The sequence below is a fragment of the Mustela putorius genome, unplaced genomic scaffold (assembly GCF_011764305.1).
Source record: "Mustela putorius furo isolate JIRA1106 unplaced genomic scaffold, ASM1176430v1.1 tig00003937_pilon_pilon_pilon, whole genome shotgun sequence".
NCBI lineage: Eukaryota > Metazoa > Chordata > Mammalia > Carnivora > Mustelidae > Mustela > Mustela putorius.
Window position 1 is genome coordinate 5,963,601 of NW_025422082.1, and position 27,413 is coordinate 5,991,013.

At 43.7% G+C, this 27,413-nt stretch overlaps 2 protein-coding genes across 5 annotated transcripts in view; one reads left to right on the forward strand and one right to left on the reverse strand.

Moving 5' to 3' along the window:
- Nucleotides 1–18,499, forward strand: part of DOCK5 (dedicator of cytokinesis 5) — a 210,854-nt gene extending 192,355 nt beyond the window's left edge. Inside the window, exons 46-52 of one of the 4 annotated variants that reach the window (XM_004763249.2) lie at nucleotides 1,544–1,627; nucleotides 2,250–2,387; nucleotides 4,238–4,404; nucleotides 11,474–11,642; nucleotides 12,359–12,497; nucleotides 13,527–13,630; nucleotides 14,427–18,499. In XM_004763249.2, the coding sequence (XP_004763306.1) occupies nucleotides 1,544–1,627; nucleotides 2,250–2,387; nucleotides 4,238–4,404; nucleotides 11,474–11,642; nucleotides 12,359–12,497; nucleotides 13,527–13,630; nucleotides 14,427–14,531 (906 nt within the window). In that variant the 3' untranslated portion in view covers nucleotides 14,532–18,499. Of the gene's footprint in view, nucleotides 1–1,543; nucleotides 1,628–2,249; nucleotides 2,388–4,237; nucleotides 4,405–11,473; nucleotides 11,643–12,358; nucleotides 12,498–13,526; nucleotides 13,631–14,426 lie in introns of those variants that run through there. The other 3 variants (XM_045069498.1, XR_006603519.1, XM_045069499.1) reach the window with 3 other exon arrangements.
- Nucleotides 18,500–21,421: 2,922 nt separating this feature from the next.
- GNRH1 (gonadotropin releasing hormone 1) lies at nucleotides 21,422–24,880 on the reverse strand. The gene is made up of 3 exons (XM_004763247.3): nucleotides 24,681–24,880; nucleotides 23,318–23,413; nucleotides 21,422–21,567 (listed from the first exon to the last, which is right to left on the reverse strand). Exons 1-3 carry the CDS (start codon nucleotides 24,831–24,833, stop codon nucleotides 21,529–21,531), a joined length of 288 nt encoding a protein of 95 aa, XP_004763304.1. The 5' UTR covers nucleotides 24,834–24,880; the 3' UTR covers nucleotides 21,422–21,528.
- Nucleotides 24,881–27,413: the final 2,533 nt, after the last annotated feature.

Below are 27,413 nucleotides of genomic sequence, written 5' to 3' on the forward strand. Positions count from 1 at the left end.
GCTCTCTGCTCAGCAGGGAGCCTGCTTCCCCCGCTCTCTCTCTGCCAGCCTCTCTGCCTACTTGTGATCTCTGTCAAATAAATAAGTAAAATCTTTAAAAAATTAAAAATCATGGCCCGAGTGACAGGAACCCAAGAACTGGTTGCTGTAATTCATCAGCCTCTTTCCGTTACAAGGCAGGACCCTCCTAAAAAAATTGAATTTCAGAGCACTTGGCTCCTCAGTTTCTTGACTAAACCAATGTTTTGGGAATTTCAGTGCATTTTATTTTACATCAAAAACATTTTTTAACTTTTGAAGATTTAAACTGCTTATATTTAGAAGGTAATGGCAGATGGAGGTTTACGCATAGGACTTTTCCCCTCATTTCTCTCTAACCCTCAATCTGGCCGGAGGAAGCGCTGTCCAGATGTGCTGTCCTGCTTCCTGTTTGTGAAACTCGGCCCGCAGGCCCGCATGTATTCGTGTCCCTCCTCGTGTTCATTCACTGGGGCTTCCAGAACAAAGGAACACACAGGGTAGCTGAAAACAGTGGAAATAGATTGCCTCACAGTCCCGGAGCCCAGGGGCCTGAAATCCAGGTGTCAGCAGGGTTGATTTCCTCAGTGGGCTGTGAGGAAGGATCTGGTCCTGCCTCTCTCCCAATTTCCAAGGGGTTGCTGCAACCTTTGGCGCATATTCCTAGACTTATAGACCGTGTTCTCCTTGTACCTCTTCACAGTGTGTTCTCCCTGTGTCTGAACTTCCCCTTTCTATAAGGACTTCAAATATACTCAGTCGGACACCTGGGTGGCTCCGTAGGTTAAACATCTGCCTTTGGCTCAGGTTGTGATTCCAGGGTCCTGGGACTGAGCCCTGAGCCCTATGTTGGGCTCCCTGCTGAGCCTGCTTCTCCCTCTCCCTCTGCCCCTCCCCCCACACACGCTCACTCCCTGGCTTTGAAATGAATAAATAAATCTTTTAAAAATACATTTATAAAACATTTTCACATCAATATCTCATGTTGTCCTCAAAACAGCCTTTTGGATAAATGAGTAATAAGAAAGCCATCTTTACTTAATACAGGAAAAAAATGTGATACAGCCTATAACAGATGATAGAGCAGGAAAACTTGTCCATATACAGCCTGCTGATTTTTTGCTTTTTCCTTATTATAATATCTGTACACTTAATCTAATAAATAACCTTTAGTACTGTCAGTGGCCTTAGTCCTTTGAGAAAGTTACTTCACTGAATGTCATGAGTTAATTGGTTTGGGGTGTGTGTGTGTGTGTGTGTGTGTGTGTGGTGGTTGTGGAGAAGGTACTGTGATTAGGCATTGCACGGTTCCAGAAAGACCACAAAATAGCACAGACCTTTAGAATTGTTCACGGTGGCATAAGGGCTGTCCAGGAAAGGGGTGAGTATTCACTTAGTCGTTCCAGGTTTAGCAGAGGGAACAGAATACATTTTTCACCCTTTCAGGCTCCCCTCTCCTCCCTCAAGGGTCAGTACACAGATAGGAACGTGTTCTAATTAACACTCGCATGTGCTCCCCTTTTAGGCTTTTTTTACAGAAAAGTACTTGCAGGAGCATCCCGAAGACCAGGAGAAGATTGAGCTGCTGAAGCGACTGATAGCGCTGCAGGTGGGCGTCCTGGGAGGGGTGCGGCCAGACAGGCTTCCGCGGCCCAACGCCAGCATATTCCTTAGGGCTTAAATCCACAAGCCCACTTTTAGGGTGTTTTGTTTTGTTCTGTTTTGTAACCTTTGGAATCACAGTCTGTCTCATTGTTTGGCCGAGTGACCCTGGGAATAGCATTCTGTTGGACTCTGCATGCCAAGAGGGACCTTCCTAGAGAAGAGACTTGAGTCCCCAAATCGGATCCAGCCGAGACATGTTGGCCTCGGTCTCTCTCTCTCTCTCTCTCTCTCGCTATTTCAGTGAACAGTGGGACAAAAGGCAGCCGTCCAATTCAGCCTCAGCTTTAAAACTAGCAACTGCTCAGCCACAGAGAAGCCCCCGGGCTCAGGTCTTGGCTGGCAGCGCTTCCCCTGTTTAGGGCCTGCTTGCGCCTGTGTATTTCTCTGTGTCCTTGACCCAATGGCGTCCAGTGCCCCCGCCCCTCACGGAGAAGTAGCATTCTCACGTGGTATGTGCTGTGTCTGCCAGTTTATCTGTCTCCCCCACCCATCCTTCCCCAGCCTCCACATCTGAAGGATCCCTCTTCCTAAACCGTATTTCCTTCCTGCCACACCCTTTTCTCCAGATGCCTCTGTTGACGGAAGGGATCCGCATCCACGGGGAGAAGCTCACAGAGCAGCTAAAGCCGCTTCATGACCGCTTGTCTTCTTGTTTCCGGGAACTCAAGGAGAAAGTGGAGAAGCTCTACGGTGTTATAACCCTGGTAGGCTCTAAGTGGACGGTTGGCTTTTTCAGTCTCTTTGACTTTTTTTTATATTGAGTTTTTCATGAGTCAGAATAACAGAGGCAGGGCATGGAAATGCTGGGGGCTGGGAGGAGAGGACATGGCGCGCTTTTGGTGACCTTCTGACGCTGATATGCTGCATAGGGGTTCTTGGACTTGAGTGACTATCCAAACCATCTGGAAGGTTTGTGAAAACACAGATTGCTGGGCCCCAGCTCCAGAGTTGCCGATAGGAAGTCTGGTGGCCTGAGGGTTGGCCTTTCTTACATGCTCTGGGGAGCCAGGGTGGGGATGTGCTGAGGCCGCTGCTCTGGGCCCTCAGTGCGTGCGTGCTACTCTACTAGCAGCTGGGGCGTTCCTGCTCCCAGACCTGGTTATTCCTGTCCTGTCTGGCCCAGTTCTGTGTTTTTCCTAGTCTTTATTTTTCATTTTGATAAGAAGTTTCCACCATTGACACCTTTGAAGGGGAGAAAGAATGGCGGTGAAGTGCGTTTCACAATGCATGTATAGCTGATTTCATCATTTTTTCTAACAGTTCCAACACATTTCTCCCAGTGACGGTTGTCTCTTTCCTGAGAGGTTGGATGGGTTGGTGCGTGCGCTCCATGACCTTTTCTCTCTGGCGCCTGGCTGGCTCAGTTGTAAGAGCATGCAACTCTTGATTTTGGGGTCATGAGTTCGAGCCACATTGGGCATAAAATATGCCCACGTTAATAAAAAGTAACCCTTTCTCTCCAACAGTGGATTGAATGTTTGGATCTAGCTTCATTTTTCATTTTTCTTTTTCTTTTTTTTTTTTTTTTTAAGACTTATTTATTTGAGAGAGAGCACACACACATGTGTGCACGCATGGGGAGAGGCAGAGGGAGAGGCAGAGGGAGAGGGAGGAGAGCAAGAGAAGCAGACTCCCCACTGAGTGCAAAGCGTGAGACAGGGCTGGGGTCCATGACCCTAAGGGCGTGACCTGAGCCAAAACCAAGGGTCAGATGCTGAACTGACTGCACCCCTCCAGGTGCCCCATTTCTGCTCTTTTTAATAGGAGTTCACCTTGCTTTCTAGCTGTCTCACTCTTGAATCCCTGGTTTTCAAATTCTTTCTTTGGACCAAAGCCCTGAATTTCCTTTCATGTCCTCCTGCCCCGCATCCCACACCTCCATCTTCACTCCCTTTGCCTCCGGAGTATCTTTATGATCATTGCTTCTAACCAGGTCCTCAGGCATGTCTAACCTCCTGACCTACTGCCAGTTAAGAGCTTTGTCCAAGGAACATTTGTCTCTACACAGTTTCTGATGGAAAGACTGTGATGTTCACCTAATGACTGGTTTTTATGAGATCCAGGCCAGTGTTTCCATGTAGATTTGGTACGGTGGCCTACTGGGGCAGTCTTGTGGAGACATGTCTAATGAAGGTAGATCGCTGTTCCTTTACTTCTTAAGATTTACCATTCACTTCTTAAGCATCAGGTCTATAGTTTGAATCTAAAGCTTTCTATTCAGCCAGCATTCTGGGTTTTTTAGTGGCTGAAAGAAACTAAAGTGGAGAAGCAGACCGAGGGTTTTGCAATTCTGTTGGGGGTGATGAACAGCTTGCTTTTCCTCTCTTATGTGACTGGCTGCAAATTAGGGGGAATTTTTCTCTAGTCTTAACAAGGTAGGCTTAACCTAGCTGTGTTCATAATTAAGAACAGTAGGAGTTGCAGTATTTAACAAGTGAGGCAGCAGTGGGTACCTGCCAGTACAAACAGCACTGGCCACAAGTGGAGGAGGCGTGAGCCAGTGTATGGGCCAAGTCCCAGGCCAGCTCACCGTGAGATACTGTGTGTCCTTCAGCCGCCCACCTTGACTGAGAGGAAGCAGAGCCGCACGGGATCTATCGTACTACCCTACATCATGTCATCCACGCTGCGGAGATTGTCCATCACCTCAGTGACTTCCTCGGTCATTTCCACCTCTTCTAACTCATCCGATAATGCTCCTTCCAGACCAGGATCTGATGGGTAAGGGTTCAATTTTTAATTGCTGGGAAGAGGGGAGGGCAGGTTGTCTCCTCACTACCCTTTGCCTTGTGTCACCAAAGGAGCCTTGATTCATGTGGACACATCACCCTCATAAGGGCAGTGATTCAGAATATGTGATGCTTATTCTCTGGATCATTCTCATTGTCTTCCTCATGAGGAATATCATGATTTACATAATAATAATAGTTAGGACAGATGGGATCATAATCCCCCATCATCCTGTCACATCCTGTCACCCACCCTCTCACGTCTGATTTTTTTTATCTGAATTGATTTTCAAAAGTAATTTTAAAATTTATACTTATTCTGTAAATAGGTAATATAATTACATGATACAAAATTCCGAGATACAAAAGACATCACTCATGAAAAATGACCCATTATTGGTCCTTGACTCCTACCTTACCAGCACCCCTCTGTGGAGGCAAACGATGTTAGCCTTCAGGTTCTTGGTGCCTTTCCAACAGCTCTTCATGCATATGCAAGCAATACCTAAATATGTATTCTTCCTCACACTTTCTTTTTTGTATGAATGGAAACGTAATAATTCTTTAGCTTGCTTTTTTAACTTACTATGTCTTGAAAATCATTCCACTTCAGAATGTCAAGAGCCTCCTCTTTCCTTTGAGCTGCAGACATCTTGTGATATGGCCACGCCCTGACACGTTCCACGGTTGCCTATTGGTGGATGTTTAGTTGACGTCAGCCTTTAGCTGTCACAGCAGGGTGGCAGGACAGAAGCTTAAAAACAACGTGTTCTGTAAATATACAAGTATATCCATATGAGGAAAATTCCAGAAGTGAAATTGCTTTGTCAAACATTTATAGTTGCAGTTTTCGAAATTATTCCTAGACTGACTTCTGTAGACATTATACCAATTTAGAGTCCTGTCAGCAACATAGAAGGGTTCCTCGTCACCCGCACACCCCAAATTGTGCATTATCAGCCTTTTTAATTTTCGCCAATCTGATAGGTGGAGAGTATTTTCGTGGTATAGGGTTTCATTTTGGTTTGGTTTTATTTCTCTTGTTTTGTGTGAATCTGAGCTTCTTTGCATTCTTTAGTAGCTGTTTGTATTTTATGTTCTGCAAATTATGGTGAAGTATTTTGGGTACCTGTTTCTGCTGCATTTGCTCTGTCTGTAATATTAGTTGAAATACATCCTCCAGTTTCTCCTCTGTCTTTTGACTTTGCTTCTCATTTTTTATTTAGTTCTGCTGATTTTTTTAAATGCAGTCCAATAAATTAATGCTGTATTTCATGACTTCTGGATTTTATATTATGATTAAAGGCCTTCCCTACTCTAAGGCTGCAAATAACTAATTTTAGAGTTTCACTATTCACCACTAAATCTGATTCTTTGAAATTTATGAGTATAAAATGTGAGGTATAAAGTCAACTTTTTTTTTTAGCCACATAACTACTCAGTTTTCCCTGTAACATTTAGTGAGCAAACCATCTTTTCTCTACTGATTTGAAATGTCAGCCTCATTATAAAATCAAGTTCCTGTATGTCTATAATCTATTTGCAGACTCTCTGCGCCCCACCATTTCTTTGATCTCCCTGGGTGTTCATGCACTAGTGCTCTGTGGCTTTTAACTACTGTAGATTTTAAAGGCTTTTCTTTCTTAGTTATCCTTTTCAGAATTTATCTGGCTACTTTTACTCATTGCTCACTTGTGGATTCACTTGTCTGGAATCTTACTGCTATTTTTACTGGGATCATGTGAAACTTCTGGACTAACTTTGGGAGGACTGATGGCTTTTTTATGTCGAACCTTTTTTGCCAAAAACATGGGCTGCCTTCTCATGTGTTCAAATTTAAGATATTTTGAAAGACTGAATTTGTAGTTGTGTTCTGTTTAAAGATACTGTTTGAAAACAGTATTTTGCTAATATATACTTAATCTGTGTACACGTAGAAATTTTTCAAAGTACTAGAAGCTTAAAAGAAAGATACTTATCACATCACTCAGAAGTAACCACTGTTAAGGTTTAGTTATAGAATAAGAAAAGCATATATACATTTTATAGAATTGGAAAAGTGTCGTAGGTACCATTTTGTGACCTGCTGTTTAATTTAATATACATGATGAATATTTTTTTTTCTTTAGAGAGAGGGCATGTGTGAGCAGGGGAGGGACAGAGGGAGAGAGAGAATCCTCAAGCAGACTTCCCACCGAGTGCAGAGCCCTGTGCGGGTCTCTGTCTCACGCCCCTGCGATCATGACCTAAGCTGAAATCAAGTTGACACTTAACCGACTGAGCCACCCAGGTGCCCTAATTATCATTTTTGATGGCTATTTATACCATTGCATCCTACGAATGTGCCATAATTAAGCCTTCTCTTACTATCGAATATTTAAGCCGTGTCATTATTTCTGGACAGGTAATCATCAAAGTTCATTATGAATTTCATATGAAATCATTTAGCTTCTCTCAATATAAAATGCAGTTTTATTGTTAAGAATTGTACTGAGCGTATGTGTACAGATAGCTTTCCAGTTATTTAGGATACATTCTCATATCCTTTCTTGAGCTCTTTTGGTTAAGACCAGGTATAGGATATATTTTCTAGAAGCATACATTCTGTAGTCAGAGGACGAAATTCATTACAGTTCTGATGTCAAACAGTCCACAATATGCAGTGCCACGTGCAATAGGAGGACTGGGTATTTGCACTATTTTTAATCCTTAGCATAATTAATATTAGATAGTCCTTAGTTCACTTATTTTTCTCTTTTTATTTTTTATTTCTTTATTAAGAATAAATACTGTTTTTTCTTTCTTTATTAAGAGATCCTACCTACTCTATGGAAAGCATAAAAGTTCTGTTCAGTAAGACTCTTCTTAAATCAGTGGTCTCATTCAAAAAAAGAAAAGGTTTGACACAGCTGTTGAGCATTAGGGCACCATGATTGCTGACAGGGCAGTAAGCAGAGAACTGGTGAGCGAGGCCCTCTTCATACCGCGACCCCGGCAAGGTGGGTTATTGACCTTGCCCAAATTTCCTCAGTGAGTAAGAAGCCATTGATACTATTTCCTAACGTTATTTAAGATGTTTCTTTAAGGCATCTGAAACTGATTACCAACTAATGACCCCGAGCCTCCCATTCCCAGTGTCATGTCACAATATTCATGAATACTTTCATGATGATCATTAGGGGTGCCATCGGTTAAGGGCCAGTTCTTTATCAGAGGGAAGCAGAACATATCCATCCTATCTGGCAAATGGTAGACCAAGGCACAGAAAGAGAATTACTTTTTAAAACACAGCTCTTTGTGTTAAGAGAAACCAGAAGGCCAACTAAGTAGAACACCAGCAAAGTTGGGGCCCCAGAACAAAATTGTTTAGAAAAAAACTAATCTTTGGTATTTCAGGAAAATCACTGAAGTAATCATTATAAGAAAAAAATGACACGACCCTGGGGGAATCACATTGTAGTCACTATAGTTCAGTTTGATTCCTAATTAGGCCCTAGTGAAACTCACATCTTTGACAGGCAACCTGGTGACCCACAGCCTTCATTTGTAGTCTCCGAGGCAAAGTCATAATTGATTCCATAGAATCTGGGGTGGTTGTTTTCTTTCTCCCTGACCAATTACTGTTTGAGGTGATCTTGTTTGTTTGTCTGATTTGGCTTATTTGGTTTTAAAAATAATTAGAGTCTTGGGGTACCCGGCTGGCTCAGGCAGAGGAGTGTGCAACTCTTGATCTCAGGGCTGTGAGTTTGAGCCCCATGTTGGGTGTAGAGATTACTTTAAAAAATAAAATCTTTTTAAAAAATTAAGAATAATTAGTCTTTCTGAGAATTTGGTTCTATGATGTTTCTTTAACCAGTACAGATTTAAGATAAATAATAGCGAGTGGCTTCCCCATAAATATATTAACAATTGAAAAATACTAGAGGGGCGTCTGGGTGGCTCAGTGAGTTAAGCGTCCAGTCTTCTTGATTTCGGCTCAGGTCATGATCCCTGTGTCGTGAGATCAAGCCCTGCGTTGGGCTCTATGCTAAGCAAGGAATCTTGCTTAAGATTCTCTCTCTCCCTTGGGTGCCTGGGTAGCTCAGTCGGTGAAGCATCTTCCTTCAGCTCAGGTCATGATCCCCACATCCTGGGACTGAGTACCCAATCAGGCTCCTGCTCAGCAGGGAGTCTGTGTCTCCCTCCCCCCCCAACCCCCGCTTGCATGCTCTCTCTCTCTCAAATAAATAAATTAAATATTAGGGAAAAAAGTGTCTTTCACTCGCTCTCCCTCTATCCCTCCCTACCCTTCACATGCTCTCTCTCTCTAAACAAAAAGAAAGAAAGAAAGATAAATATAAAAAAATTAAAAGCCCATACGTGCAGTCTTTTAAAAAGCAATAGGAAAGGAGAGAATAATTTGAAATGAAAAAACAAAAAAACACTATCTATAGGCATTTCCCAGTGTGACTGCATGGGCTCAGCCTCGGTCAGACTTCCCTGGGACTTTTTCCCCTCACCTTCACGGAGCAAGGCACCCACGCTTTGCAGAGAGGGGGACCATGCACATTAAAAGCTTAAAATGGTTTAAGAAGCATATCAACCAAACAGTGAATGAATCCAGTTCAGATCTTGACTCAAACAAGCCACTTCCAAACGATTTATAAGACATCAGGAAATGTAAGCACTGGATGTTCAGTGAAATGAAGGAGTTATTTCTTTTTGTAGGACTTATGATGGGAGCGTAGTTATGTTTTGAAGTGAGTCCTTGCCTCACTGAGGTAAACACTGAAATATTTATGAATGAGATGATATAACATCTGATCGCTGCCAAGTGATCCAGTGAGGGGCGAGGAATGTGACTTAGGTGTACATAAGGAAGCAGACTGGCCGTGAGTTACCATTATTGACACTGAGTGGTACACACATGGGCATTCTCTTCACTTTTTTACACGTTTGAAATTTTCCATAATAAAATGTAAAAAAGGCTTTGCCCCCTCCAAATAGCTTAATATTTGAATATTTAATAACTTTTAACACTAACTTTTTAAACTTACTTGGATTTCCATTTCATGAAATACCTATTTATCCTTTGACTATTTTAAAAAATTGAACTACTCGTTCTTTTGTTTATTTGTAAAAGTTTCTTATATATCAAAAATATTTGCCATCTAACATATGTCCAGCAGATAGTTTTAGCTCACTAAGGATGCTTTCTGCCAAATAGACTCTTCTGTTTTATCTTTATTATTATTATTTTTTAAGATTTTACTTACTTATTAGAGAGACTGTGTAAGAGAGTATCAGAGAGAGAGCACAAGCAGGGGGAGTGGAAGAGGTAAGCAGGTAAGGTAAGAGGTAAGCTCCCCGCCAAGCAGGGAGCCCCATGGTACTCTGTCCCAGGACCCTGGGATCATGACCTGAACTGAAGGCAGATGCTTAACTGACTGAGCCACCCAGGCATCCAGAAGCTTTTATTTATTTATTTATTTATTTATTTATTTATTTAAAATACTAAGAACCCATCTGTGTTTTTATGTTGTCTTACTTCATGCCACAGCTTTTGTGTGTGTACGTGCATGTGTTTGCTATGTGGACTTTATCTTTTTTAGAGCAGTTTTGAATTCATAGCACGATAAAGAACATACAGCAGAGCGGTGCCTTCATTACCACTGATGGACTCACGTTAGCGCATGACCATTGCCCGGAGCCCGTAGTTGACGATTGAGTCCCCTCTTGCTGTTGTACGTTCTGTGGGTTTGAACAGATGTATGGTGACAAGTATTCACCATTGCAGTATCATCCAGAATAATCTCACTGCCCTAATAATCCTCTGTCCTCTGCCTATTCATCTCTCTAAGCTTCTGTTTTTATGGAGCAAAACTCTAAATTTTTAATCAAACCAGGGCTCACTGAATACCCATTCAGAAGCTCTAAGCAATACCCACCATAAAGGTCTCGTATCTTTTTTAATCCTCCTCAGTTACATTTTGCTGCAGTCACTCCCTCTCTGCCTGTCCTCCAGCAGCCCCGCTCCACGGTTTGAGAGGAGGCTGTGTGCTTTGTGCTGTAAGGGCACACGCCTGTCTTCCATCCCTGCATCCTGCCTGCAGCCTGTCCGTTCGGAGATTTGGTGTTGATGCAACACTGCAGACTCTACCCCGGATTCCAGTTTTGTCAGTTGTCCCACTATATATCTCATACGGAGCAATTTCTCGTACAGAACCCCGTTGGGGTCACGTGCTGCTTGGGCCACACCCCTTTATTCTTCTCTAATCTAAGTAGTTTGGCCTTTCCTTCATTGCATTGTCCTTCATTGCATTGACCTTTTTGAAGATTACAGGCAGTTGGTTTGTAGAATTTCCCTTTGGGTTTGTCTTACACGTCCTTGTGCTTAGGAGTTATAGACTTTTGTGTCATGTTGTGTCTTCTTTTTTTTTTAAGATTTTATTTCTTTATTGGGTGCCTGGCTGGCTCAGTGGGTGAGCCTTCGGCTCAGGTCATGATCTCAGGGTCCTGGGATCAAGTCCCACGTCAGGCTCTCTGCTCTGTGGGGAGCCTGCTTCCTCCTCTCTCTCTCTCTGCCTGCCTCCCTGCCTGCGTGTGATCTCTGTCTGTCAAATAAATAAAATCTTTTTAAAAAGAAAGATTTTACTTATTGTCCCCATTTCACAATAAGGAAGTTGAGGTATGAAAAGATTTTCTGCCCAAGATCACCCATGAAGTAGTAGAGGTAGGATCTGAACGCAGGCTGTCTCTGGGTCATGTGCTCTTCTCCAGTGTCTGAAGCTGCTTATTCATCTTTTACTGTATGAATTCTATCTTTGCCTGTAGATGTAGTAAACCTTTCTCTTCCTGCGAGGAGATACACGTTCAGAGATTTTCCTTTCATACTTGGATGGTCTCGTTTCATGGATACCTCAGGATGTCTAATTAGCAGTTAGAGATTCAGATTTAGAACCTGAGAGGGGAGTCACAGGTCAAGATGGGGTTGAGAAGTCCCAACCCCTGTCTTGTGGGAGTACATTCTGACTGCCCAGTGGTCAGTGTTCTGTGATCCTGTCCTTGTTCTTGGCTGGTAGGTCAGTGCTGGAGCCACTTCTGGAGCGCAGGGCTTCATCAGGTGCCAGAGTTGAAGATCTGCCCCTCAAAGAGGACAGTGAGAACCGGATCAGCAAGTTCAAGCGAAAAGACTGGAGCCTCAGCAAGTCCCAGGTCATTGCAGAGAAAGCGTCAGAACCTGATCTGATGGTAAAAAAAAAAAACAAAACCCAGCAACAGGGGGTCAGGGTTGAGGGGGCGGGTGTGGCAAGCAAACAAGGGCCAGAGGTTCGCTAGTGCTGTCCTTGCAGCCACTTGCCACTCGCCGCAGAGCCCTGAGTCACCAGGCGGAAGTCCGGCCGGCCGTGCTTCCTCAGGACCTGGCAGCCTGTGACAGCATTTGATCTTACACTGTGCTAAAAAAAAAAAAAAAAAAGCACAAAGGGCAAATTTGAGTGTCTGAACCAGTAGTGGTGCAAGATCTTGTACTCACAATGTAAACTGTGGGCTGATGCTCAGAGCTGTGGTTCTCACCACCATGTTCCATGAGTCAGTGCATTGTCATTTCTCTTCTTTTAACTTAAAAAGAAAAGTGCTTTTTCTTCTTCCATGAGCCACATCATGTTGTTAAGTGCGGCCAGACCAGCCTTCCCTGAGAATCAGGGGTGGCTCCTTTCCAACTCAGACAACCCAGTCTGACTGTGGTCAGACTCAGGCTTATGGCCAGCCAGGAAAGAAAGTCTGCTTCAGTGACGCCCTGTCAGGGCCTTCGCCGGCTCTCCACCTGACAGGGCGGGAAACTCAACAGTGGCCCCTGGAGTGGGTCTCTCTGACAAGTCGGTGCTCAGCAGGCAAGGTGTTGGGACCATTGACAAGCTTAGCCTTTCTCACGGGAGTCTGTTTTGCTGTGCCCCACCCCCCACCAGAGCCCAGCCCGAAAAGCACAAAGACCAAAGAGTCTCCAGTTGTCGGACAATCGGCTGACGCCATTTCATGGTTCTTCACCTCCTCAGTCGACGCCCCTGAGCCCACCTCCACTCACTCCTAAAGCTACCAGGACCCTCAGTAAGTTATATATATATATATATATATATATATAAACACACACACACACACATACACAGAGAGAGAGAGAGATTTAGAAAGATACAGACATATACTTTCTCTTCGCTTTAGTAGGGAACAGAGTATGTATATGGATCTGGGCAATATTTAGCTGGAACAGCCACACAGTATATGAGGCTATTATAAAGCTGGCTCATTCCATGGTGGTGGGTATAGCAAAATTAGAGTCCGACCAGGAGTCTTTGAGTTGCTAGGACTCATTACCCTTCTCTATAGAGTGACCCAGAGGGTCTCAAACTCCTTTTCCATTTATGAAGGTATAATGAAGTAGAGCCAGATGGGGACCAGACAGGAAGCAAATATCTTAAAAACTACTGGGTAGGTAGCCTGTACTTGGTATTGGAAAGGGTCCCAAAAAAGGACAAGAAATAGGCCTGTTCCACATACTGCTTACAGTCAGGCCTGGGGAATCAGCAATGCACAAGGCCTGAGAAGAATTCGAAGGTACCCTTGGTACAAAGAATGGAGGGGTAAGTCATCATGCCCATGGGCCATGGGAGTCAACCAAGAGCTAGAGAGATAATGCAGTAAGTTTTCCTGGAGGAAGTGGATATTGCATCCTTTAAGTGATCAAACTGAGACAGCTCAGTTAAATTTAACCAGTCTTTAATGACTGCTTACTTTGTGACAGACATTTTTTCAAAGTAATTGGGGTAGATCAGAAGATAGAGTCGTACCTTAAGTTCTAGAAAATGTCTTCATCTCCAGCTTAATAGTAAAAATCCTAAGCAAAAAAAAAAAAGGGATTTTTACTTCAGAACTTTTCATGAAACCTTCTGGTGAGTAAACAGTGCTACATTTGTCCTGAGGGCCGAGAGGCTGTTTCCATTCTGTCCACAGAAACTATAGAATATCGCCTTAGCCATTCGATTGGCCAGGTTGGTTTAGGTGTTAGAATGGCAAGCAGAGGTTCTATTAAGATTCCTTGAATTCTTCTCTCTGCCTTCATCTACTTTGTATTGTTTCTAGGCTCCCCGTCTTTGCAGACAGATGGGCTAATGACTACTACTGTCCCGCCTCCCCCTCCCCCAAAAAGCAAGCCCTACGAGAGTGGCCAGAGGAACTCCGCAGAGGTAGGGAACAACTGCACTGGGGTCAGAGCGCCCCGCTCCCGGGAGCACAGTGTTGGTTTTCCAAGCTTTTTGCTAGGGACATTTCCCAATAGATTTGTCACTGTAATCACTTCTTGACTCATGCCTGAAACCATAAAACATATAAGGGAGTTTCTTTTTTTTTTTTTTTAAAGATTTTATTTATTTATTTGACAGACGGAGATCACAAGCAGGCAGAGAAGCAGGCAGAGAGAGAGGAGGAAGCAGGCTCCCTGTTGAGCAGAGAGCCCGATGTGGGGCTCGATCCCAGAACCCTGGGATCATGACCTGAGCCGAAGGCAGAGGCTTTAACCCACTGAGCCACCCAGGCGCCTCATATAAGGGAGTTTCTAATGGGAAGTAATGAAATGCAAGCAGACCTTTTTGTCAGATCAAAGGTAGAGCTCTTCTCTGTACCTCACCCTCGGTACAAGTGAGTGAAATCAGTGAGTTCTGGTTCACATGTGAAGACTGTACTCCTTCTGGATGAGTGACAGTCATTCTGGAATGGCCTCGTCCTGCATTCTTCAACAAATATTGAGTGCCTTCTGTAGATACACCAAGAACCCAGATGTTGGGGAGATAACATTTTGGGGTATCTCTGATTAACCCAAGGAGAACAAGGGAAGTTAAATGAGTGTTGTTTCCCTTCTCTCCTGGCCAAGGCTGCATAGATAGATCAGTTAGAAGCTAAAGCACTGTGTCGGAAATGTGGAGGAGAACCAAGTCAGGAGGAAAGATGGGACTCATTTGACTCTCATTGTGTCTGTTCCCTCAGATTGCCCCTCCGCTGCCGGTCCGCAGAGAAGCCCAATGCCCACCTCCACCTCCTCCCAAAGCCCGCAAATCTGGCTTCCTTGCTTCTGAGCCCGGATCCCACTAAGGGTCTTGCCAGGTCTCCAGAACTCTGAACACCTTGAACAGCTGACGCCTAAGAGGAGGCCCTTTCCTCGCTCCCCGGGGCTCCTTGCTGACCCCCTTCCTGATCTGGGGTCAGCTGTGCTGCCTCCAAACTGGTGGTTCTTTGAAAGGCTACTGTGAAGCCTAAGCACCGCCCCCACTCCAGTCCGCATGAATTCCAGAATTGGTCGTGTCCTCTGTCTTTCTCAAAGGAGAGATCTCCCTCACCATTATTAAATTCAGCCTCCAGCCCAGAGCTGCTGCAGCCTACAGACTCCTGGCTACGTTCTTCTGTGGAGGTCGCAGAGCAACCCCAGGAACCTGTACCTTGGAAGGATTTCTTGCTTTGCTTGTGAAAAGCTCTGCTTGAGACTTGATTTTCTCACGTGGACACACCATGTCTTGAATAACATTGGAAAAGACGCGCCTCGAGTACTTCAGTAGTTGAAATAATCCTACCTTTCTGATGTCTGCTTATGTCTTCTTTAAGGAAAAGAACATCTTTGTAATGAAGATTGGTAACTTTCACGTATGAATAGCTATCATTGGTGAAAAACCATGGACTCGACTGTGGGGTCTGAGCTCCTGCCACCCCCCTCCCCCACCCCAGACGTGTGGCACAGGAACCCTCCTGGGAGTCCCTCACACTCTCAACTAACCAACCCTCACCACACCATGTCACTCCTTCCTGCTACAGACTCCCTTGAAGCTCTTTCTTTTAACTCTTCTTAGCTCACATCACTGGACAGAAGGGACTTCGAAGCCCGGGTTCAACAGCTTCTCTTCCAGGTCCCATTTGGTTGGCTCAGCGGCCCATCTCTGCCACCTGATTTTACCCTGGAGAATATAGTGCAATATCTCCCTTTGATTATTTATTCCTCGTGATTGTGGAATTAATTTGATTACATGTTCATGGTACTAAGTCCGTAGTCCTTTCGGAAGAAGAAATGGGCTGATTCAGATGATGGGATATTACATACACCTACACGAACCCCACAAAGTTAGAGACATTTTGAGCTAGAAGGGCCCCAACTAAAGGTCATACAAAGAACCCCCTCGTTCTGTAGACAAGGAAACTGAAGCTAAACACAGAACATCTGCCTGCAGATTCTTACTAACAACCCAGCTTGCTAATTGAGGCTCTATCCGCAGGTAACACTTAGATCGAGAAGACAACCCTGACGAACTCCGTGATGAATTCCTACCTTTAGATGGGACAACAGTGGAAATGTCCCAGATGTTTCTATACTACTTTGACATAGATGGCAAAGTAGAAAGCTTTTTGTGGGTCCCCTAGGTCAGCATGTGGGGAAGCTCACTGGGGTCCCTTCCGTAACTGGGCCCGGTCCTCTTCCCCACCCACCCTGCCCTGAGGTAGAGAAAAGAAAGAGATTTCACCTCCAAAGACCCGGATATGCTGGCCTGCTTCTTGGTATACGTATTTCAACACCACCCCTCTTAGAAGAGACATACTTGTGCTTCATAGAGGCAGGGACATACAGACCTCAGAGGCATGGCCAGCATCCCACAAGCAGTAAGAGTGTGGATTTAGAAGTGGTGAGGGAAGGGCCGCTCTCCACTTCCACTCAGGGCAACCTTCAAGGGGATAAACTAGAGAGAAGCCGGGTTTTGAAGTAAACCTTTTGGTCTCCAACCATCCCAGCTGGGTCACCTGTTAACTTTGCAAACTCCCTCAACTGCTTGCCTTCCGAAATGGGGATGAGGACCTTCCACACAGATAAGGTTCAATGAGATTGTCTGTGTGAAGCAGTAGGTATGAAGTGGTCTTTCCTTTCCTCTGCTCGGCCTGAGTAAGATCTGGAATTCTCTTACGAGCATTATTGATCTTCTCCCCCACCCCGAGGTCATTTGGAAAGTGAGTACAAGTTAACTGAGCACATACAGTCCGTTTTAAAAAGATGACATCTTTTGGAGTCTCTTACATAATTATTTATGACTAAAGGAGAAATGTTAATAAGAACCAAAAAGGATTTTCATGGAGAGAACGCAACGATGAGAAGGAATGGAAAGGTTCTACGGGCCTTCTGTGGAGCCCAGAGCAGCTTCTGAAGTTGCCTCGCCCACTGGCTAGTGAGGATCTGTAGGCCTCCCTGACCCTATTTTTCAGTCTGGCCTTGGAAATAGAAAGATGTAAGCTGGTCGCAAAAATGCCAAACCGCAGGCATGTCCCTTCAGAGCAGTGCAAGTGAGTTCTGCGGTGTGGGCTTCGATCAGGGGCTGGGGAAGTCGGATGCGCCAGTGCACGAATACCTACCCTTTTTTAACAGAACATATTTTTCCATCTGATCCCCCTTCCACCTTAATGGAAATACTGGGTCTCTCCTGCCCGAATAGAAAGGATTCTAGGTAATGGTGTGGATTCCAGATTACAGGGAACATGGGGGAAGCCACTGGGTCAGAGGCATGTTTGACAAAAGGTGATAAATCATGTCCTGAAGTCAAAGAGGAAGACTGCAAAGAAATGCCTTATGATTACCTTACATATGGGAGAGATAAGGGTCCGGGAATAAATGAGGAAAGAACTGGTCTTTATTTTCTTTGTTAAGAACTCCGGAGTATATTGAAAGGCATTGAAAGTAGTCCTCAAACTGTCACAACTGCGTGGTTATTATTAGTTTATGGAATTCTTTTTTTTTTTTTTTTGAGTCCCTTATTTTCTCTCTCTCTGTTCTGGTGACTTGTCTTCCTTTGAGATTTTTTTCCCCCTAAGAATCACTTTATTCAACATTTATTAAGCTTTTATTGAAATCCAGACACCATACAAGACCCGCAGGATATGGCAATTCAGTGTGTCCAGTGGGAACAGCCTGGTATGCAGAGACTATATTGTGCTGTGTGGTTAGCAAGAGAGTGGGATTAGGGGAGAGCGAACCCCTCAGTAAGGCTGCTGGGCCATGGGCCTCCCCTTTTCCACCTCCCATCTGGATTCCAGAATTGCAGTCAGGGAGACCCATGAAAAATGCAGTCACCCTGCAGATCCCTAAGGCTAACGAGAAATAAAGAGGAATTTGAGATAACAATCACCTTTGTTAACTTTTTCCATGCTGTGGGAGGCCTTCCCCTCTACTGGCCCCCAGATCAGGGGGTGATTTCTCCCTTTAAAATTGAGGCATGTCTTAACATACATATGGTCAAGTGCACAAATCCTGGGAGTATAGATGGATGAAACTTGACCGAGTCCTACACCGTGTCACACCCTCAGATCCAAATCTAGACTGCCTCCAGAGCCCCGGAAGTTTCCCTTATGTCCATGCTGTCCTTCTGCAACAGGCATTTAGAAGGTTATTCATAGCTGTAATTTCCTTCCTCTTGCTGGTGGGGTATAATGAGAAAAGGGGGAAACCCCACCATCAACACAAAACGGGACAGTCAAGACCATGGACCTTTTGGCAAGTCAATTTATAGTCCGTCCCTGGGCCTCATTTTTCTCATGTGAAGCATCTATATCCAAGGCTATGTGATTTTTAGAATCCTTGCGCCCTCGCTTTCTTTGATTCTAAGTGAATGAGAAAGGGAGTCTGAAGGCAACGAAGTTTCCATACAGTGGATTTTAGGTGCACATGCTGTTGGCCGAGTGGGATTTTAAAATTAGTTGGCAAAGGTAAGTTCCTCTTCGGGTGGGTGGAGCGGGGAGCCTCCAGTTCTAACCTACAAAAGGAAAAAGGTAGTTTTCCTTTTAAGTTGATTATTTCAGGCTGATTCTTATAATCCAGCCAGTGCTGATCTCCCACAAACGCTGCCCCAAAACTCATCTTTTTGTCAGATTTTGTAAATTGTTCATCCAGACTTTGTCAAGGCTCTGTTGCCAGGATTTTGTAAACTTTGGGTTTCAAACATGGACCATTAGGAAGATGTGCATCGAGGTAGAAAAATTTTGTTCAGATTTGCTGTTATTTATTTTTTAAATTAAAAATGAAAATGTATTTTGAAGTTTATCGTGTTTAGTCTGTTATTACCCTTATGTGAACGAAACGAAATCATTCCTGAACTTCCCTTTATCGACACCTCCTTTGCAACACGTCACACCCAGTCCCTCTAGCCTCCTGTCATTATAGGTCCTGTCGGTTTAGACTCATGCTGTGGGGTCATGGGATCATCGTTGCATGGGAGCAGGAAGAACTTGTGCTCTTCCCTCACTTCCGTCCACCTCCATCCATCCATCGGGCATCAGAGCTGATGGCTTCTGACAACAGTTCATTTAAACAATGGGCTGTTTCTTCACTCGTTCACTGCAAAGGGAAATGAAAGAGGAGTAGCTACTAACTTACCTGGGAAGGATAGAAACTGATTCTCAAATGAGGCTGAACATTAGTATAACCTGGAAAGAGGCCACACCCCAGACCAATCAAATCAATTTCCAAGAGAGGGATCATGACCCAGCCACCATATTCTTTTTACATCTCCCCAGTGTTATTCCAACCTTTGGCCAAGGCTGAAAATAGAGAAAATAACACCTTGAGAAAATTGGTGTTCAAAATGGATGTCCATTTCTTAAACTCCCTGCTGGTGGTGTGTCGTACTGTGGGGACGGCCACATTTCAGTTAGAATAGCCACACTGTTTGAAGTCCTGGGCTTATGCCTAAGATTTTTTTTTTTCTTTAAAGAAAACTGTCCCAGTGCTTTTAAACATTTGCCATCTATCGCTTTTTAGGGCAATAATGCCCCCACTGTGTACCTAAGAATCCCTGGCATGTTAAAGATGCAAATGGTTTGGGGCCCCAAGACTGAATCAGTAAGCCTGGGGAGTCTTTTTGGATCTACAGTCCCTAGTGAGAAATGCTACTTTAGAGCACTGTTCACTGTCCAAATGTGTAAGTGCTGTTATTTCTTACAGCGATCCTCAGCTTTTTCCCAATCCTCTCCAGGATTATGCAGCTTCTAAACCCTTTGCTAAAATGGTCTGTCTTCAAAGCCACTCTTTTGACTCTTGATCATTTAACATATACTTGAGACTTATATACTTGAGAACATATACTTGAGAACTTACAAAAGGGAGCTCTTGGTATGCTTCCCACCCTTTTCTTTCAAAAGGCTACATACAGGCCTTTTTTTTGAAGCTGTCTTGATGAGGTAGAGAGTTCTTCAAGTTCAGGAAATGTGTAAAATGTTAAGAAAGGGGTCATTTTCACTCTCCTCCTTAGGCAGTTGGTCATTCGCTAATCAGGTACCAAACATGTTCACGTAAGTTGCAAACCACCGGATGCTGTCCGCATCAGGCAGCTGAGTGAGCATCTTTGTAGACCATCCGGGGAAGCCCACAGCTTCTGGAAAACTGGGACTCCAACAGAACGTAAAATATAAGTGACTGTGAGGGGGCACCTGCGTGGCGCAGTCGATTAAGCATCTGCCTTAGGCTCGGGTCATGAGGTTTGGGTCCTGGGATCAAGGCCCGTGTTGAGCTCCCCTCTCACTCTTTCTCTGTCAAATAAATAAATGAAATCTCAAAAAAGAATAAGTGTGTTGTCCTGTTCTTTTAATGCATTAACTGATGTAAAGGTTGTAAAAGGTGTTGTTTTTTGGAACAAAAAAAGTTACTGAGCGATTGGCTGATGGAAGCCTCTCATCCCGCCTTGTATGTGTTGATTAAAGAAAATATGCAGTTTTGCTTTTTGTTCCACAGAGGAGGTTGTGAACTACATCTCCCTAATTTTATTGAAGTGGGAGCAAGAAAGTTCTTTGAGCTTTAGTGATTATTCAAATGGAGAGATTTGGGGAATCTATTGCACTATGATGGTCTGTATTTAAAAAGGAAGGTTTTCTCTCCCGTGGACTGTTTCCAACCCCAGTTCAAATTCCTTTACATGGGCCCTTTTTTGAGATGGAGGGGCAGGGAGAGGAGGAGGAAGGTTCTGTCTGTGCGTGAAACAGGGAAAGGGCCTCGATCATTGCCATGTGAACATGGGCTCAGTTACCGGGACATCAGGCAATTTACCTGAAATCAGTGTTTCTCAAACGGTCTCATAGTCATTTGGAAGTTGGGAGGATAATTGAGAACTGGTCTCATAGTGTCTGGGACCCCACAGCAAAATGGTCACCAGTAAATGAAGTCGACACATGAACCCCCAGGATCCCTTTTCAGCTCCAGCTAACAAACTAGAACCAGTTGAAATACATACTGACTTTCGAGTCTAATACCATCCGCTGCTCTTCTAGTGCAAAATGGGAGCCCTGCCCACATACCCCGATGGAACTGAGCAGGTCCTTTAAACCCCGGTCTCCTTTTAAAGGGAAGACCAGAATAGCTAATTTCCAAGGTCACTGTGAGGGTTAATGAAAACGTTTATGCATCTGTCCCCTCACAAAGCCGGATACTGGTCTCTGTGGAGAGTTGAATGGTGGCCACAGTATTTGACGAGGGTGCACGGGAATACCTGAATCCTGTCTTCAGCAGATTCTATACTCCAGAGCCTCTCCCAAGATGAACGCTGTTACCTTCAGGCCTCGGTCCCAAGCCTCTGTGTGCACCACTGGATGTAGTGAATGCAGGGACACTATGTGCAGCAGCAGGAACACTGGACCAAGGGCCCAGCGCAGCCTACTCTCTCCGGAGGAGAGAACCTCTCAGGTTCCAGTTGACTTCCAAAGAGATGCAAAGCAGTCTGGGAAGGGACTGCTCCCCAAGCCGGGGGAATTCTTGGCTGTGATCTCACTTCTACGGAGTATAGTCAAAAATCAAGCTACAACCCCAATAGAAAACTGTTGCTGCGTCAGATTTTGGGGCCCGGCCCAGTAGGTGACTGTACTTGGGGCAGGGATAGGGCCCCTTCCTCACCAGAGTTCAGCCTTAGAGAAAAAATTAACATTTGTGCCACTTTATTCACAACACTATACTTCGCCATAAATATGTGAGTTTAGCATAAGCATATCTGGAATTCGCACAATTTAAAGATGTCAAATGAGTCACAAGTTTCAATATCAGAATTACACTTGTGTTGTCAGTCGCTCTGGTTCAGCGGATTTAAATCCTCTTCTGCCTTTCCTCTTCAATCAGACTTTCCTAAGAAATACATGAGCAAAAAATATGTCAAGGTTGATTTTACTAGCTGAATTTCACTATGCTTTTGATCTTTTAGTTTCCAAAATATTGGAACAGGTGAATGCAGGGACACCATGTGCAGCAGCAGGAACACTGGACCAAGGGCCCAGCGCAGCCCTTTCTGTATTGATACAGAAAGAATAAATCTGTTTATTTTTGTGCACTAGAAAGGGCTAGAAAGATGTAACAGATCATGTATTTCTAACTTGTTTAATAAACATAAGATTCACATTAATAGTTTAAGGATAAGATGTGAAGGAGGTGACAAAAAGGTCTGATCTCCTTTTGGTTTGTTTTGTCTTTAAGATTTTATTTGAGAGGGAGAGAGAGAACACGCGTGTGAGTAGGATGGAGGGGGAGGAGCAGAGGGAGAGGGACAAGCGGACTCCATGCGGAGCGTGGAGCCCAATGTGGGGCTTGATCGCACGACCCTGAGATCACGATCTGAGCTGAAACTGAAAGGGGGACACCCTCAACCGACTGAGCCACGCAGACACCCTTGATCTCAGTTTGGTTGTTTTTTTTTTTTTTTTAAGATTTTTTATTCATCCATTTGACAGAGATCACAAGTAGGCAGCGAGGCAGGCAGAGAGAGAGAGAGAGAGGAGGAAGCAGGCTCCCTGCTGAGCAGAGAGCCCCATGCGGGACTCGATCCCAGGACCCTGAGATCATGACCTGAGCCGAAGGCAGTGGCTTAACTCACTGAGCCACCCAGGTTCCCCGATCTCAGTTTGTTTTTAACCAACTTTTGCCTCAATACCTTCTTTCTAAGGTACGTTTGGGAAATGTCACTGCTTGCTATTATTTTTATTATGTGGTAAGTAGGAGTAGACACAGAAAGCCAATAAAGATGTCTTTCTGCTTTTTTTCATTGAACTGGAGGTGTGGAAGCCAAGGTCAGTGGACAAAATGAAAGCTATAGCTTGTGTTTGTATATGAGTTATTCAGGCTTTCCCTGCTCCTGGCAGAGCAGCTAATCAACTATAGTGGCCTCAACTGCTGCAAACAAATGGACCACGGGAGCTCAAAGAACACAACGGTGAGTTCAATTCAAATTATATTCAGTGCTCTGCATACTTGCTTTCTTATTATCAAAAACCCGCATGAGGTTAGCAGATTCCCATTTTGGGTGGGAATTTGGAGATGGTTAGAATCCAGTCAGAAAACTGGAAATCAAATATGTGGCTCTGAATTATGAATTTACTAGGTTTGGAATTTTCTATTCCAAAAGGGAAAAATAAACTAGAGCACCATTTTTTATTTCTACAATTTTCCAGGCAAAAGCCATTTCATACCAAGAACATTAGTGAAGAGTTAAGGAATCCCGTGGAGAGGTGAGGATTAGCCTAGATTAGATGAGTCGGGGTAAGGAGCGGGGGGAGACCGTGGTAGATGAAAACAAGTGAAGAACTGACATGTAACAGTGGGAAGAAATGTAACAATCATCCCAAGGGCTAGAACCAAGATTAGGGGATAAAGGTTACAGAGAGATTTCAACCTAATGGAAAAAAGGTTCTAACCGTTAGTACTGTCTACCCACTGAGAGAGGGTGTCACAGAATAGTGAGGCCCTACCCCAGGAGGAATTCAGGCAGTCAGAAAGGTAAGCCCCACAGAGGCTGAGAGGTGGTTGTCCCACATGGACAACCTGGGAGGTGGCACCAAGGACCTTTCCATCTCTAAAACTCCATGTCATTATAGCTATGACTCACCAGAGCTCCTTTCAGGTCCTTGAGGGGAGGTCGGGGCTGGTGGATTGTGCATTCCAAGCGCTGAGGTTTTGCTGGTTGATCAAGCTCTTCCGCTAGCTGAGAAAAAAGAAGAACATGATTCTTGCTGATGGAGACAAATGGAATGGAACGGTATTTTCCACTTCCACCAAGAACTATGTGTGGAGAGTGAGGTCAAGGGAATTGTGGGACGGGGACTTTATGAACATGGACCCACCCTTGAGGCATTTATACAGAGGGGTGGGGTATTCTGGGGGTACTGGTAGTAAGGAGAGTATATTTTCTCCCTAGAGATGATGAGAATGAAGTACTTTGAACCTCATGAAGGGATGGTCTACAAAAAGTCTAGGATCTTCTAGTTACGAATAGGGATGACTTTTATTTTCAATTTCCACTAAATATGTCATAGTTAAATAAGAGTTACTTCACATGTAATCTGTGGAGAGGAGACTTCAGATTCCAGGCCATCTTTATTTCATACTTAGTTATCTTTCTTATGTCTCCAAAAAGAAAGAGAAATGATTTTAAGTTTCTCTAGTTCCCTTTTGTCAGCACTATGTTGAGTGTCCCAGCCCCAAATCACTCATCCTTTAGGTTCTGTTTGTTTCCCATTAATTTAAGAACAATAACAACTGTATGTTTATTAATCCACTATCATTTTGGACATTAGCCATCTAATATCTAAGACCTCTTTCATGTGATCCTTATATGACCCCAAGAAGTCTCATATTATAGATTAAAAAACCAAGTACCCTATGTTAGTCCTGGTACACGTACTGAGGTAAATTTATATGAAATCAAATTCAGATTCTTCCCAATATATATTTTGTGTCCTTGAGCTTACTAGCCCCTCCCCACTAGCAGCCTCCAAGTTCTTTGCCTAAACGCCCATTTCAGTAAAAAGAAATGATAAGGCATGATGCATCCTTGATAAGAATACTTATTTATGAGCTATGAAATGTATTCCAGCCTAGTATCATAGGTACTTTTAAAAGACAAAACAAGGAGAAAAAAATAAGCTGAAGTTCTAAGATTTTCTTTCTGAATCCCAAGGAATCCTCTTCCTCTGGAGACCTTGGGTCCATCCCACCGTTTTGAACTCCCTTGGCAATTCTAGATATTCAGAGTACAACCTGCTCCTTTGCACCTGTTGCCATATTCCCTTGGAACTGTTCCTGTCTGAATAGAAAGCAGGGATGGGACTTGCCTTTGCACTTGTCTCATGTCCCCCAGAATACCGACAGTCCATGGAGCCCAGCAAAGCACGCTTTGGGGCACACACAGAATGTTACTGCAGACTGAACCACATAAGCCACATCTTACTTTGATGATGAAAGAGCCTTACCTCTTGGAAAGAATCAATCAAATTTTCAGCATTTCTCTTTCCCCCAGGACGCAGTCCATAGGACCAGTGTTGGCCAGAGCAGCCCACCACACATAACGCCAGCAGGAGAAGACCAGTGACAAGTTTTGGAATCGGTTCCATTCTAAGGAACATCAGTGCAACAGTGAGAACAGACCTGGACTGGGTTGAGCAAAAAGTCAAGACCTTTTTGGTGATAAGCCTAATGTTTCTATGTTAAGTCTATAGGAGGCGGAAGTGGCAGCTGCCGGCTTTCACACATAGACGTGAAACACACATCCTCATGCGCTTGCCTCTGGTGTCCTAGCCACAGGAGATAAAGGCACTTGGAACTTGCACACTCAATACATTTTCGTACCAAGTGAGTCTGCTTTTATTTTTAGTATTTATTTGGTTATCCAAACTCCCTGATTCCTTCACTTACCAAGTTCACCTTTTTGCCTTAACATCCACCGCCCTGGCACTCCCCCACACACCAGATTAGTTTTCAACTGTTTACCAATTCCAGAGTTAAAGAGAATTGGACCATTGGCTTGGAAAGGTAGATCCTGCTAGGCATCTCTAGCTAATATAAAGTTGTAGCACATTAAATGCATACACTGTGGCACTAATTACATTTTGCTGAGTGACTTTCCTGTCATTAGTGCTGGCCGGACCATCTGTGAACATGAGAGAGAACTCAACACCTCTCAAAGCACCAAGCCCCAGACCAGATGTCTCTGTGGCCAAGGTAGCCTTGAATTAGCTGCTTACAGGAGGAATTCTCACAAAGTCTTCAAGTTACATTTCATCTGATGGGAAAGAGGCTAAAGACAAAAATCAAATACTAGTCGATGAGCTGTGGTAATTATTCCCCAAAGGCTGGATCTCTGCGGCCCCCCCCTGACAAGGACCATGAAGGTCAAGGTTTCTTGGATTTAGCCCTTTGGGTGAAAAATGCCCTACAGACAGGCAAAAGCATGTGGTCTCAAACCAGTGCTAGAAATAGAAAAGCTGTTTTACCTGTTTGCGGACAAAAAGCCAAAAGAATCCCGAGCTGCTTTTTGAGTTTGTAGAGTTCTGTGATTTTTCATTTTCTTAGCTTCCTTTTTATATGAGACTTTTTCAGTACTGAAATCTTTCCTGCTGGTAAATTATACTGCACATGGACTATGGGGGGTTTTTTTAATTGTAATTTTTAAAATCCTATTCACATAAAGCCCTTTAATGGTGTATGTAATTGGAACACCTACTGGTGTCTCTATAAAATTTACTTAAATCTTGGCCATTAAAACCTCAGCTAAGACTTTTACAGCTGAGAACACAATTCAGAGATTAAAATCTAGCTAGTTTAAATTCTCTTGAGGAAACTGATAGACCTATCCAGAGCTGAGGGAAAATGGCTGTCGTTCAATTAAGTGATGTTAAATGCAAACCATAAAGCTTTCACAAAGGAGGCCATGTAATAATTATAGAAAGAAGTTGAGTCAGGATGCCTGGGAACTGGTCTCAGCTCTTCAATTCTTCATTTGTAAGCAGAGCTGATTTATAAATACTAGAAGTGATTATTGGCACTATACCTGCATCCATCTAGGACCCTAAAGTAGATCCTGTGAGTCTGAAAATTCCCCCATCTCCTCCCTTCCTTGACTTATCTGGAAAGCCTTCTGTAGCATCACAATGTTAGGGAGAAACATTGTAGTTCAAGTACACCAAGCCCAAGACCACCTGGTGGGTGGACAGTTGGCTCATTTCAGTAGAATACTTACTGAGTTAAAATATGCAAATCACTGTGCTAAAGGCAGTGGGAACACCAAGGTGAGAAATAGTAGTTAACTGGCTTCTGAATAAGACCAACCTCACTCATTACAACAGGCTTGCGAAGTGGATATTGTTATCCAAATTTCAGAGATAGATGTGCCAACCCAGTGGTGAACCCTTGGGATATTTTATACAGTATAACATTTACACAGTATAAACATTTACAAAAGAAAGAGAGAGCCATTACTCCTTGTTTCATTTATTTGAACACATGATTGTCTTCCCCTAATTACTGCTGGGTTGTGACTCAGGAGACTCAAGGAGCCCATCTTATTTAAAAGCCTGTTAAATCCCTAGCATTTAGTCAGCATTCAGTAAGTTTAAGTTAGAATGAATGAATGAATGAATGAATGAATAAAAAGTAATGACCTTTAAACCAGATTAGGCTTCCTCTATTTCTGCATCAAAGATATGTTTTATCAGACACAGAATTAAATCTTCCTGTACAATTGTGTGTGAGGCCTGTTACATTAGCTAAGTTGTAAAATGGTTAAAAATGACTAGAATATTCATCTTAGAGCTAGGATTGGCAGTTTCTCCTCAGGTAAGATCTAAACCAATCAGTCATTGCCCAGTGTCTTCTGGATCAACTACATTTGCAAGATGTCAGCATAAAGAGCAATGTGGAGGGCAACTTAACTCTGTGCTTTCGTCAGCCATTTCTGTGGAGGCTGTCAGAGTCTCATGATAGGGTAGAGAAGGGGATAAGCTTTCAAGTATAATTGCAGACAGAGGGGAATTTAAAGAAAAAAAATAAAGTGATTAATTTCATTTAAATTATTTTATTTCCTTAGACACTGAATAATTTTAAGAGCCATTTTGACCTGAAAGTTATCTCATCTCACTGTAATACAAAGGTAATGAGAGGCTCTTTCTCAACAGGAGTTCATTATGTTTGAATAGTTTTCAAATTCT

Bases quoted from the DNA above. Each gene is read 5' to 3' on its own strand.
- GNRH1 (XM_004763247.3), bottom strand. From the start codon at position 24,833: ATGTTCCTTAGAATGGAACCGATTCCAAAACTTGTCACTGGTCTTCTC. The intron at 23,414-24,680 runs GTAAGGCTCTTT...CTTTTTTCTCAG, and splicing joins TGATTGATTCTTTCCAAGAG to CTAGCGGAAGAGCTTGATCA. The intron at 21,568-23,317 runs GTGAGTCATAGC...TGTATTTCTTAG, and splicing joins AGGACCTGAAAGGAGCTCTG to GAAAGTCTGATTGAAGAGGA.